At 44.2% G+C, this 14,638-nt stretch overlaps 1 protein-coding gene across 1 annotated transcript in view; it reads right to left on the reverse strand.

Moving 5' to 3' along the window:
* Positions 1 to 6,089: 6,089 nt before the first annotated feature.
* Positions 6,090 to 14,638, reverse strand: part of waca (WW domain containing adaptor with coiled-coil a) — a 35,977-nt gene continuing 27,428 nt past the window's right edge. The window contains exons 8-13 of the mRNA XM_080855175.1: positions 14,367 to 14,489; positions 13,768 to 13,916; positions 13,195 to 13,322; positions 9,376 to 9,601; positions 8,567 to 8,694; positions 6,090 to 8,337 (exon numbers count right to left, since the gene is read on the reverse strand). Coding sequence (XP_080711301.1) covers positions 8,268 to 8,337; positions 8,567 to 8,694; positions 9,376 to 9,601; positions 13,195 to 13,322; positions 13,768 to 13,916; positions 14,367 to 14,489 — 824 coding nt within the window. The 3' untranslated portion in view covers positions 6,090 to 8,267. The remainder of the gene's footprint in view (positions 8,338 to 8,566; positions 8,695 to 9,375; positions 9,602 to 13,194; positions 13,323 to 13,767; positions 13,917 to 14,366; positions 14,490 to 14,638) is intronic.

Here is a 14,638-nt window from a genome sequence, read left to right on the forward strand (position 1 = left end):
GTGACCCTCAATTCCAACGCCTCGAGTTTCTTTCACTGTGGAAAATTGTACTCCAACAACTACTGCACGTCGTTGCATCCCGTTTGCTACAGTGACCGAAACAACAACCTCTACGCTGGACTAAGAAATATCAGGGCTCCGCTTCATAGCATGGCCAATCCCCGCCTCTAATGCGCATTCATTGGACTGGAACTAGGCTCATTTACATAATAGGGGGTGATTTTCCTTGGCATTGGTTCACCCGGCGGTCACACAATTCATCAGGCGTCCTATTGAGGGAGACAGAACTAGTTTAAGCTTTACGCTTCCTGTGTGCCAGGTAAAATAATAATGTCATATTACTGTCAAACGTTTCCGTGGAATCCTCAACGCCACTCAGTGTGACAGAACGGTTACATTGCATGTGTATGTTTGTCTATATGTCAAATAGGACAATTTTAACAGAATATGTCAACTCTAGGACAGAGCTCATTTGCTAGGTCAGGAGAATCCAAAAGGTTTTCTAATAGGAAAATGTTGCTTGAGAATAGACTGTACAGCCTTGCTGCCAATCAAGAGGAATTAAGTCAGTTGTAATATAACGTGAATTCTTCCTCTGGCTGCTCTTGATGGGAGAGGTCGAGAGTGTCTGTCGAGTCTGGATGGATGTCGTGGGCGGGGCGGTCAGGCGGTTAGAGAAATTAGCAATCCAAAAGGGCGCATGGCGCCAGTGAGCCGCCCGAGACAGACAGCGACACTCAATTACCCCTAAACAATTCCATGCAAAATACACACGCTCTCCCTCCGATCGATATCTCAGACCAGCCCGAATCTGCCTGAGCTGACCACTCAGTTTGAGCACCGTTTGAAGGTGATCTGAGTAAAACACTCATCGAAGAGGTTAACAAATTCACTGCGAGGGGAAAAAAAGGTTTTAGATGAACTTAAAATAAGATGAGTAGACTTCCCTGAAGCCATGCAACCAAATTCATACTTGTGGTGGCCAGTTTAATCTCAACCTGTTAAATGTGAAAATTAATATTGGATGGACAGGTTTCTACGGTTGTTTAAAGAACATTAATTAAAGATGCAGTAGGCTAAACGAATAATACACTTTTTTGTTGTAATAATTACATTTTGGTCAGAATAAGCAGCAAGCCATAGTCTTGTCTCTTTTTCAGATGTTTGTTTAGCCTACGCCATACAGAGCCAGGACATGTAAACAAATGTAAGGACAATATCGACTGAAACTGAAACAAAACCCTTGAAAACTGAACGTTGTCACGCATGGAAAGTAGGCCTGCAGTTTAATTACATAATTAGGTCGACATTGAAGCCCTAATACATTTTTGGCAACGTTCTTTTAGCTTGTCTTGTTGACAATGCCCATGTGACACCAATATCTCCCCATATTATTGTGAATTCACTATTTCATAAAACACTCAAAAACAAAGACTCGTGACACATTTATGCACATTAATGTTGTGTAACAATAAATTTGAATTGTTGCTTCACACTTCATCATTATAGTAGGCCTAGGTAAACATACACAACTAAAACTACACATTTTAGACCGGGTAGGGGTTATTCTGCTTCTGTTCTTCAACACAGAAACCTTCTCCCACATTCTGATAACAGGTTCTGAGAACGAAGACTTTTATCCGCCTTTTAGGCTAAATAACCTATAGCCTACGCAGTAAGTAGATGTTTTGTTGATAGGTCCGATCGCCCATAGCCAAAATAAGCTGACATAGATTTCAAAACACGATCTAATTATCCATAACGCTGTCAAAACATATAGTCTCGGTCATAAGGCTACTAAATGAGAACTGAATTGGACATATTTTGTCATTCAGCATACTTTTCCCACAGCCTAACCGATGGCCTAAGGCGCGCAAGAAGCCAGTCTTTGATGACCAGGTGTGAAGATGAGAAAGGGAGGGGAAGGGAGAGACAGGGAGACGCGCAGGCCTAATTGCCCGTTGCCTACAGACAGGCAGGCATGATTGTTAAAGGCTAAAGACTCACATGAGTCCGCTCGGGGGGACACGCGCACATTGGGAGAAGTGGATAGACGGCAATCATCGTAATTGTGGTTAATTCCGCCGAGGCGCCAGCTCGGGACCTGCTCTGGATCATTGGGATAGTCTTCCCAGTCTTTCCCCCTGCTTACAGACCGCTGTGGAGATTCCCCTCCTCACTCAAACTGCCCTGTCTGCACATTTAAAAGCGAGCACCGTATTTAACCTCTGGGCTGTAGGCTACTGGCCTGCCTCTGTGCTTTGACATGGGGTTCAACTGATCATTCTGACATATGCAGACTGTACAGGACAGTATCATAACTCATTTTTTGGTTCAGATAATAAATGTCTAGGCTACCATATACATTATACGCATATTCAAGACTTCCATGGTATATCGAATGGGACATTTATAATATCTGTGTTACAGGATTTGTATACGGCTGTGTATTGAGCCATCATTTTGTCAGTCACCACTGCCACCTTGCGGTCATAAACTGTACATGGCCAACAATATTACATTTTTGTCTTCTGTGTTGGGTGGGAAACTGTAAAGTGTGTGTGTGTGCACATGAGTATTTACTGAACAGGACCGGGATAGTATCTTGGCTTAATGTGTCGGGGTGTAAAGGTCTCATCTGGGTCTGTATAGTAACTTAATTTCCTTCTCAATAGTAATCCGTGGTTCAGAGTGCTAATAGACGGAGAAGAGCAAAGGAGTGTATGTTGTCATGCAGAGAGCATTTGCATAGGGACAGACACTCATAGTCAGAGCCTTTTCATGTCTGGGCTGAGGGCAGTTAAAAGAGCTTTCTGATAGTCTTGTAGGGAGTGTCTCCTTTCACACTGATATTGTTGGCCGTTCACACGTTTGATTGGGATGGGCCGGGAGCGGAACAGACTTGGTTTTGGCTGGTCTGATAGAAACGAAGGCCGGCTTTAGCTCCTAGATGACTGCAACGTAGATATGACTCAGGATCACTACTGTGGCTTTACTGGAGCTATTTTTAATATCAATATAAAGTGCACACGTGCAAGGGGTAGCCTATGTCATATACATTTTGCCATTTTGCAATACAACAATGTGCAAATATGTCACACACAGAACGGTTTGAGTAGATGGTCAAGATGGTCACAGACATATAATATTTGTTCCTATACAAACGACCTTTTAGCAACATTACTTCAGTCACTCACTTTTCAAAAATGACTAAATGTACACTATATATTTGCACCTATAAATAACTGAGAGGTTCTGAATTACTTTCAATAAGGTAGCCTACGCAAGAGAGCCCCTTTGAAGTTTCAGAGATGTGCCGTGGACTCGCTACACATAAGTGTCGTTTACATGGAGCCTAGTTTGTCAATCTGATACGGATAGCTAATACAGATAGCCCTATCATACATACGAACACTCTCTATCCGCACCTTGTTTCTGCAACGATCGCAGTCCGGGGTAGAAAGTGAGTAGATTTGAATCGGTACGGGGGCTGGTGTTCGTCTGCACGGTTTCACGCAACCTGATGACGTCACTGCCCCACGTGATCTTTTCCGCCATCTCCAACCAGGATATAAATAACTTGTTCTCCCTCAAAATCTCACTCATGGTGGGCCTCGAATTCACTAACATTAACCCAGTCTTCTGATTTTTGATTAGCCCCCTATCTTGATCTAATTCTTCTTATTCAGACGTAACATAACTTTCATGACCACAAATATAAATTGGCCAGCGATTTAATTTGCTTTTTTATTCATAAATGTATGTAAAATGCTCGGAGCAATGCATCGTGGGAAATGGGATGACAGACATGTCATGTTACTGTTCCAAACTCTTCATTATCAATAGAAAAAAGAATTCATTTTCGCATATCCTTTAGTCTGACCACTGATTTTATTAACCATCATAATGTAATGTTGTTAATTGGAGCTTGAATGTCTTGTGTAATTTGTTTATCCGTTTGCTGCTTCCTTTACCTTGTGCTTTTGAGTCTCTTCTTCTAGGTTTTTCACGTTTTTTTCAGTTGTGTAAATAAAGCGCTAAAGCGCCACCCACAGGCGTGAGGTATGTACTACAGTCGGTTCACCGCAATCTGCTGCCTCCGTGTTTACGCAAATCTCTCGTTGCCAGCCTCCGTATGTACGAAATTAAAAGATTCGATTGGTGTGAAAAGTAAATCCGATTCGGAGGCCCTAGACTTCGTGTGCATTGCACCTTAACCCCACACCACACACACCTTGATTGGAGCCTACTGGCTAGAGACACAGAAGTCCACACCTCTCGTTATCCTTTGATCCAACTCTGATGATGTCTGCAGTGTCTGAGTGAATGTTGTAGATGGAGCCAACTCAGAACCATAAAGTAGATGGAACCTTAGGTGCAATGCACACGAAGTCTAGGGCCTCCGAATCGGATTTACTTTTCACACCAATCGAATCTTTTAATTTCGTACATACGGAGGCTGGCAACGAGAGATTTGCGTAAACACGGAGGCAGCAGATTGCGGTGAACCGACTGTAGTACATACCTCACGCCTGTGGGTGGCGCTTTAGCGCTTTATTTACACAACTGAAAAAACGTGAAAAACCTAGAAGAAGAGACTCAAAAGCACAAGGTAAAGGAAGCAGCAAACGGATAAACAAATTACACAAGACATTCAAGCTCCAATTAACAACATTACATTATGATGGTTAATAAAATCAGTGGTCAGACTAAAGGATATGCGAAAATGAATTCTTTTTTCTATTGATAATAAAGAGTTTGGAACAGTAACATGACATGTCTGTCATCCCATCTCCCATGATGCATTGCTCCGAGCATTTTACATACATTTATGAATAAAAAAGTAAATTAAATCGCTGGCCAATTTATATTTGTGGTCATGAAAGTTATGTTACGTCTGAATAAGAAGAATTAGATCAAGATAGGGGGCTAATCAAAAATCAGAAGACTGGGTTAATGTTAGTGAATTCGAGGCCCACCATGAGTGAGATTTTGAGGGAAAACAAGTTATTTATATACTGATTGGAGATGGCGGAAAAGATCACGTGGGGCAGTGACGTCATCAGGTTGCGTGAAACCGTGCAGACGAACACCAGCCCCCGTACCGATTCAAATCTACTCACTTTCTACCCCGGACTGCGATCGTTGCAGAAACGAGGTGCGGATAGAGAGTGTTCGTATGGATGATAGGGCTATCTGTATTAGCTATCCGTATCAGTTTGACAAACTAGGCTCCATGTAAACGACACTTTAGAACAATAGGAACACTGCCAGGGTTTCACATGGGTTTGTATGCTAATTATAATTTTTATCTGGATACAAGAATGAGTGAGTAGCCTACTATGCAGATTTAGACTCAAAGCTAGTAAAGATGGGTGCTTCTATAGGCTGTTTTACAAAGCTGTAGATCAACCCAATATTGGGTCATCATTTCAATTTCCCATGTTTCTCTTTTTTGATGTGTAGTCATAGTACTGAAAAATATATATTTAATTTGAAAATCACTAGGCCTACTCCATGGCAAAAGATAGTTGAGCATGTCATTGTCATGAAAGAATTTGCCACTTTTTGACGTGTCTTTTTTTGTAGGCAGCTAGTGCTAATGTAGTCATCAAATTCATTTGTGTCATGGTATATGGTCATGAGAAGGACCGATAAACACACCTGTTTTTGAAACTAGTTACCTTGGCTGTGCACTATGCAGTTGTGTGTTCCGCGTCAAACCACCCTGCTAAAAAAAAAAATCAATCACAGTAGGCTACATGAATGCAAGAATGTTATCAGTCTTAAGTGATTGTTGGTGTTTGTATGGATTTTGCATGCCTCTTCAGTAGTTAGGTTACTATATTACGCCCACTCAAAATGTTGTGTTCGGCTTCAAATTACTTGTATTATTAAATTAGTCCAGATACATTCTAGCTCATCAGAAGTTGACCAACGTGACATTTCTGTTGTCCTATGATGGGAATTTGTTCGTCACCAGCACCATGAACAAGTTAAAGGAGACTTAACAGTAATGAAATCATGCATCAGACCCTTAAATGAAGATTTTTTTTATTTATCATTATGTACTTTTTTTTTCCATATTATGTCAGGAAAACATTACAGAACAATGAGCTGGTTGTCCTGATTGAGGGCGTGAGAGGAGTTACAGACTGGCGCTTTCTGAATATTGTCAGTGCTGTGGGCAGGGCAGCAGATAAGAGCGTCTGATGAACCCTTGTTGAAGTCATGTGACAGTAAAGAGGGGCCCGGAGGAGAAGGTGCAGCCCGTGCTCGGGCGGTGATGAGGTCATCAGACTTTTCAACAAGGCACTAGAAATACCAGACCAAGAAAACAAAACGAAAACAAACTAAAACGAAAAAAAAATAAAAAAATAATAATAAACAGAACCAGTGCTCGCTTTAGTTAGAATGTTTATTACAATACATACAATTCACATTTGACCTTGTGACCCCTGTGTGCCTCTGCCCCGACCATGACGATGATGAGGGGTGGGGTTTGGGGAGGTCACAAATGTCCAGTCCTTGCCTGTGTGACATCCCCCTTCCGACACCCCCAGCAGCACAACCCCCACCCCCCCACCCTCCACTCCGTCCGAACGTACAGGGTGCAAATGAAAAATGTGCAGCAATAATTTATGGATACAACAAATCTGATATACTAATAATCACTGCAACTTTTGAATAAAGCGGCTTTCTCTTTTTAAATTCCATTACTACTTTGACGACTGTACAAAGGAATGATATTTGCTTTATGTGAGAGCACGTCACGTTCTTTAAGGAACGTCTCGCACTCTTTTAAAGTACAGCTTTTTAAAAACAGACAGACGGGCAACAGAAGTACACGAGAGAGAGAGAGAGAGAGAGAGAGAGACTGGATGAAAAGTTTAAAAACTCCCCTGAAAACAAACAAAAAAAAAAAAAAAAAAAGGAAAGAAAAAAAGGAGTGGGGAGGGGTGGGGAGTTTCAGCAACTAGACTCCACCTCCACGTTGCGAGAACAAAGCCTGATTGGTTCATGGTGGCGTGCTGGGTGGGGCCCACGTGGGTACGTTAAGCTGCGGTGGCAATGGTCCTTACTCTCATTTAACCCAAACTGAGCGCTGTCACTAGCCCTCAATCCCCCGCCTTTTTCGCATCTCCGTCATACTGGCAGGCACTGGTGATTGCAGTACTGGAGTCAGTCACTGGGGGGCAGTGTGAGCAGGCCACAGGAGGCACTGCAGGCAGACAGGAGGCCCCCTCTTGAGCCAGGCCGTCAGAGAACAAACAGAGGATACAGGAGACTACGCTGCTAACCAGTTACGCTTCATTGTTACAGTCCACACATTGAGAAAAATCCGTCATTAAACTGAGTGTGTGTGTGTGTATGCGAGTATGTGGTTGTGAATAAGAGAGAGAAAACTGTAGAGATTGTAGAGTGTATGCATGAGTCTCCGTGCGTCATGGTGAGAGTGAGATTGAGGGGAGGAGGGAGGGGGGGGGGGGGGGTGTCCAAGTGGAGAGGATGAGTGTTTGAGCGACTGACGGGAGTCCTATGTGTTTGTGTGTGTTTGTAAGTGTGGAGGACAAGGGGGTAAGGGAGTTACATGTCTGGTGACCGTCCCATTCAGATCGTCCATCGTATCCATGCAGGTCCGTGGTGCGTGCTCAGGGCAAATGGGTCACCGGTCTCAGTCTACCGCAAGAAAACGCCTGCTGGCACCTCCCCCAGAGCTAAGAGAAAGTTCCAAAGGCCAACAGGGATCCAGTTGATGTCTGCTCCATCGTTTGGATGTGGAAAGCTTTTTTTTTTTTTTTTTTTTTAAACCTTCTTCTTCTGTTTCTCTGATAGGCATGGCTTTCCATGGCTTCTACAAAACCTATTTACAAACATGGAAATAACATCTACTGGAAATCTACACGCCCAGGGCAGAGAGGAGAGGTGAGGGGTGGTTCAGTTTCAACACCCAAGCCCCACCACACACACACACACACACACACACACACACACACACACACACAGACACACACACATTCTCCCTCTTGGTCCAGAAGTGGATGTAGTTCTGTTTACGGGCCCAGCTGGGCCTTAAGAGCACAACCATGGTTCTCCAGGGTTCTGAATGTGTGCAACAGGTTGTTGCACCTCACAACCACACACACACACACACGCGCACACCACACACACACACACACACACACACACACAAACAAACACTCTTCAGCCCCTCTCTCCTCAGCCCCACTCTTTTCCAGATCCCCAACACTCCGGTGTACTCAAGTTCACACCATGAAGGAATTCTGATTCTTCAGCTTTTCAAGTTCCTTGATTTGCTGTCTCAAAAACAGTATCCTAGAAAAGAAAACAAAAACACTGTTAAAAAGGAACAACAACTGTCAACCAAAATCACTTTGATGCAACACACTTTTATTTCTCAATACTTTATAAGGGTAACAGAATGCTTGTCAGTAGGCTCTTGAAAATCAATCAATCACTAAATAATTCAGTCCCCATGTCAATAATGTAAGAGAACAAATGCATGGAAGTGCAAACATAAAGGGACGCATGTTATGTTGCTCACCTCTGCTCACGCAGCGTGGCCTGGATCTCACACACTCGGACGAGAGAGCGCAGGTTCTTCAGCTCGGTGCAGTTCTCCGACATGTAGATGCTGCCCATGGTGTGAGCCTCCTCGCGTAACCGAGCCGCCTACAGAGAGAGCGAGAGCGCGAGAGAGATAGAGAGAGAGAGAGAGGTTTGGCTCCAGTTAAACCCTGACTTGCAATTGAAAAAGGGAGCAGTTTGAAGTCGCTTGTAAACAAATTGAGCTTTTGTAGGCAGTCAGCAGCCCACTGTGTGTCATTAGCATGAGAATGCAGACGGCCAACACAAACCACACACACACACACACACACACACACACACACACACACACACACACACACACACACACACACAGAAAAGTAAGGGGATAACTCTACGTATACATTTGTCTCCATTTGGACTACTGACAGAATATGCTTTGTGTTGTTTTCTCTATAACAGGAAAAACCCAACATGATTTTGATTTCCTAAATTTCTCTTGAGATTAATAAAGTATCCATCTATCTATCTATCTATCTATCTATCTATCTATCTATCTATCTATCTATCTATCTATTCACTCCAATTCAGTGAGGTCGGCCCGTTCGTGCCGACACTGCAGACCCTATCCAAAGAGGGCCATCAAAACAGGTGACAAAACGTGAATCAGGCGGGTTTATAAATGGGTCATTCCGAGCTTTCCTGGGTCAACCCTACAACCTTAAAGGATTATCAGTGAGCACGCTCTTTGGGGCTAGGTAAGGTAGTAGGGTGACTGGTATAGTGAGGCACAGTAGATTAAAGTACCTGTTTCTCCACGTGCTCTGCTGGCCAGCCCTGTACGTGCTTGATGAGGCTCTCGTCAAAGTGTGCCGCCAGGGAGGGGGTGAAGCACGCAGACCGTCCTGTGGGATCCGCCTGGGCCCCCCCACTTGAGCCCGCGGCCCCACCCACTCTACTGCTGCTGCTGTTATTGGTGCTGCTGTTGCTTGAGGCGACATGATTGGGGCCAGGGGAGGGACTTCTTTGACTGCTGTAAGAGAAGATGAAAAAAAGACTTAATAAAACATTTTAATAAAAAACACTACAGCACCAAATAGACGTACACAACTCCAAAGTTAACGGCGGGATGAAATGTGGGTAAAAGTTGACTGCTGCCAGAAGATTTGAATGGATGAACCCGGCATTATTCGCCAGCATCAAAATCATATTAAGTCTCTTTAAAAAGGCACAGTCTGCAGTTCTTGTCCCATACATCATCTTATTTAGCAAATGTCTCCCCAAGGTCCTCTTGCTGTCCGTTCAGCGTTTGAGCTCAAATATCAACAAACGCGGGCGGCTACTTTAAGCCTTACTGCACTCAAGACTCAGGTATGGAGTTATGGCCTTAGTTTCCGGTGTTACAGATGGCCTCATGATCGAAGTCTCTTGCAAGGCAGGCAACCCTCTCGATAAAATTAGAAAAGGGCCATTTGAACTGGCATCTAGCCCCTGGTACTTCATAAAAAATAGATTATTTAACTGACTAAGATCAGAAGTTTAAATGGACTCCATTCATAATTACAGTGTTTCCCCTACCATTGTGTAAGGGGGGCGCCCCGCCCCCCAACGGCACCCCCCGCCCCCCCTGGAAGGTCAAGTTAACTTTGCTCAATTTTATTTTCTATAAAGCGCCAGATCACAACGGAAGTCATTTAAGGATACCTTTCCTATAGAACAGGTCTATAGTATGCTTTTATTAAACACAATAAATAGCCTTGTGTTATTTATCTTATTTGCACGACGGCATGTCATTTTTGTCATTAGATGATCGCGTGTTTACAATTGTCCTCTGCTCTCTGTCACACGCAAGGCGGAGTTCTGCCCCGATGCGAACACGTTACTTTCTGTTTGAAGATAGCTCGAGTGCTCACTTTTCTCTTGTTGTACAGAATTTTCATATTGTAAAATAAACATCTAAAATGCATATTTTGCACGCAATATATTTGGAAATGCTGTCCGATTTGAATGGGGTATTTATTCATGTATTTTTTGTCATCACTCGATATTGAGAGATGTCTTCAAGTAAAGTTAATGTTCCAAACATGAAACATTCTTATGTGTGCACCCAGTCTCAGAGAGTTCCTAGCCTAGCTACTGAAAGAATGCCATGGATCCAGCAAAGCGTAAAGCTAAACGAAAATATGAAGATGAACATCAGACGTTCTTGCCTGAATGGGAGGAATTATTTGCGGAGCGAAATGGAAAACCCCTCTGCTTAATATGCAGACGTCACTGTCGCATTTTAAAGCCTTGAACTTGGAGCGCAGTCTCTCCACACACAATGCTAACATTGCCAGGAGTTCCTAAAGGCACAGAGCTGGGCAAGCACAAGGTACATGCTTTGATACGTCAGTCAGAGAAACAGACTCGGCTTGTACGGAAATTACGAAGTACTCTGAAACGGACACGTTGGCATCGTATCAGGTGTCACGGAATATTGCTCGATCATAAAAGTAATATAGTGAGGGAGCGTTTTAAAATTGAACAGAGGATATCTGACATTAACTATAATGAGCACCTATCTCAGCAGATGTCTTCAATATGTTTATTTTTGTGCCATATTTTAAATCTACATTTGTTAATTTCTCTTCCTAAAACCCACTAGAGGACACTATTTAAAAGGTTATTTAAAAAATAGGGAGGCAACTGCTGTGGTTCTTCTCAAGGCACAGTCCGTTTCTCTGCTTTGTTTTGACCAGAGTCATTGCAGAGAAGGAGGCCTCACATAAATATGTGGAGGCAAAGGGTAGTAGCTGCTCCTTAGCTTTCTCTCCCAGGTCAGGGTGCTCTTGCTTCACACACATCCCAAACAAAATCTCAGCAGATGTCTTCAATACGTTTTTATTTGTGCCATATTTTAAATCTAAATGTGTTAATTTCTCTTCCTAAAACCCACTAGAGGACACTATTTAAAAGGTTATTTTCAAAAAAAATCCCCCCCAAAAGTGGGAAGCTCCCGCGAAATCAGGAACCATCACCCCCCCCAAAGTGGTGAACCTAGGGGACACACTGATAACTATTTTATGACTGGTGAATAACAAAATTATATCTGAGGAGGATATTCATCCATTTTACTCTGAAATAGGAGGTAGATCAAAAAGCATATTTTGGACCTCCACACACGTCATTTAAGAATGCGCATATCTAAGAAAATAGGTATCAACCTTTTTGAAGACGCTCATATTCTGTGCATAACAGGGTGAGTTCATCATCGGCAGGAAACTCTCATCCCTTCAGGACATCTACCTCACAAGATGCCTCCAAAGAGCTGGCAGGATCCTAAAAGACTGTCATCACCCATCCTTCAGACTGTTCACCCTGCTGCCTTCTGGTAGGCGGTCCGGATGTACCCGGTCTCGACCCCGCAGACTGGAGAACAGTTTCTACCCTAAGGCCATCAGACTCCTAAATGAACAATAATGCACTCCTCACTTTACACTCACCACTTACTCTACACAGGCTCATTTTTATTGCTGTTTGCACTACATTTTCAGTTCAGCTCATGTTCAGTTTAGCTCATGTAGGTATGTTTATCTGTTTAGTATCTGTTTAGTATGTGTATTTATGTTTAGTATCTTTATTGCATATTTATTGTTTATCTAGTAGGTCTACTACCCCGTCTCTTCATATGTTTGTCTTATGTTCAGTACTTATTGTTAAGTTAGGTTATATCATGTTGGAGCACTTATATGTTTTTATGTTTATATGTTATGCTATGTCTTGTTAGGTTATGGTAGTGTGGTGGTGTGATGGTGTCCTGTCCTAAGCATTTCAGTGCCCAGTACAACTCTGTTGTTCTGTGTATCTGACAATAAAAGACTTGACTTGAATTCTAGGATTCACCACTAGATGGCAGCCTGTGCCTCTTTTTTGAGTACAGCCATAATGAGGCAGAGGCCAGAGATTCTCCAGAGTCTCCCGTCAACCCCCATTTAAACAGCCCATTCACAACATACGGCACTGAGCTCCTGACTCCAGAGCAGACGGCCATCTGCACCTCACCCTATGGACTATGGCAGACAGACTGCAGCGCCTGATCCCACAGCAGTGAGGGAGGGGCACCAGGAAGTGGGGCACATTTTACCCACTCACACACACGACCCACATTCCGACACGCATGTGCACATACAAGCACTGGGCCTGCTGCTCAAGCTTCCTCACTGGCTCTAGCACCAAGTCTTTCTAGCGATAGAAAATAAACTGAATTCCCTACACACACACACACACACACACACACACACACACACACACACACACACAATATTCATGGTCTGAAACATGCGCACTCGTCTCTGCGGAGGGACACACACACACACACACACAAATATGGGCCACATGTCAGCTCAGCAAGAACCAGCATATGTACACTGACACAGCAAATAGTGTGAGCTCATTCATACAGCACTGTTTACAGAGACTGAGGGTTATCAGTAATAAGTCAAGAAAACACACACACACACACACACACACGTCAGCTCCCACTTAACATTTGGAAACGCAGTCACACACTTTTGTACACATACACAACTGCAGCCAGCTACATTAAGCACCTACACAGTCACAGAAAGACAAGTATGCCCTCACCTCTGTCTCTGCAGGTTACGGGGGGAGCTGGACGTGTCGTGGTGGTGGTGGTGGTGCTTGTCCGAGGGCTGGGGCTGCTGGGGGGAAGGCTGAGGGTGGGAGCCTGCCTTCACAACAGGTGTGCTCACCTGAGAGAGAGAGAGAGAGAGAGAGAGAGAGAGAGAGAGAGAGAGAGAGAGAGAGACACAGAGACAGGGGAGAGAGACAGAGATAGACAGATAGACGGAGACAGACAGAGAGAGGGAGAGAGAGACAGATGGAGAGAGAGAGAAAGAGAGACAGACAGGTGTGAGAGAGAGACAGAGAGAGTGTGACAGAGAGAGAGACAGAGAGAGTGTGACAGAGAGAGAGAGAGAGAGAGAGAGAGAGTAAGTAGACAACAGCCAAGAGGAGAGTGTCAGAAAGGTAGACACTATATCAACCAGGCCTATTTAAATCTACTCAGTAGTTTGTCTACTCAAGGTATAAGCCACTTCCAAGGCAGTCCATGACAATATTTGCTGAAAGTGTTTAAGCAAAAACCACTGCACTTAAATGACGCGTGCGCTCACACACGAAGACAGATCTTGGTACCTTGGTCTGGGAGGCGACGGGTGGCGTGCTGAGCAGTGGCTTGTGGGATGCGGTGTTGGTCTGGGGGGTGCTGATGCGCGGGGACACGTAGGAGCGGGGCGATGAGGCGTCTGAAGTCAGAGACATGGGCGACTGGCTGGACGGCTGGGCTGCTCCGAGGAAGGACAAGAGAGAGAAACACACACCAGATGAGTCTACGCAAGACAACTGCTCTGCCATCTTATCTGCATAGTGTACAGAGACATGTAACTGTGGTGTTCTGGAAGGTCCACAGTGTTTTTTCATTGGCATGGGTACATGTGTTACCCTAGTGTCCTTTAAAGGAATGCATCCGTAGAAGGGTATTTATCCATGTGCCCTTTAAAGGATGCATCCTAAGCATCCTAAGGAGGGTATTTATCCATGTGCCCTTGGTAGGCAGCTGGGTAGCAGGAAGAGCAGTACCGTGATTGTAATTGTGAGAGTGAGAGAGTGTGTCCATTGTGTGTGAGTGTGTGAGTGTGTGAGCAGTCTGAGTAGACAACTAGGCAGCCTGAGAAGGCAGGAAGTAGGTTGTGTGTGGAGGTGTTTGCGTGCGTGCGTGCGTGCGAGTTGTGTACCTTGGTTGGACAGCTGGGCAGCCTGGGAGAGCAGGGAGGTGATGTTGAAGGCAGACGGGCCGGCCGTGAGGATCTTATGGAGCATAGACTGCAGGGACGCCTGAGTCACAGCTGCTGTCAGAACTACAAGAGTGTGAAGAACAGAGAGAGAGAGAGAGAGAGGGAGGGAGGGAGGGAAAAGACGCAAAAGGATTGCAATCATTAACTGGACTCTCACATCACAGAATCTTCATTTGTGTAGCAGATTGGAACTAAACATCAGCCGGTGCCAC

This window comes from Sprattus sprattus, assembly GCF_963457725.1.
Source record: "Sprattus sprattus genome assembly, chromosome: 17".
In the NCBI taxonomy this organism is placed as follows: domain Eukaryota; kingdom Metazoa; phylum Chordata; class Actinopteri; order Clupeiformes; family Clupeidae; genus Sprattus; species Sprattus sprattus.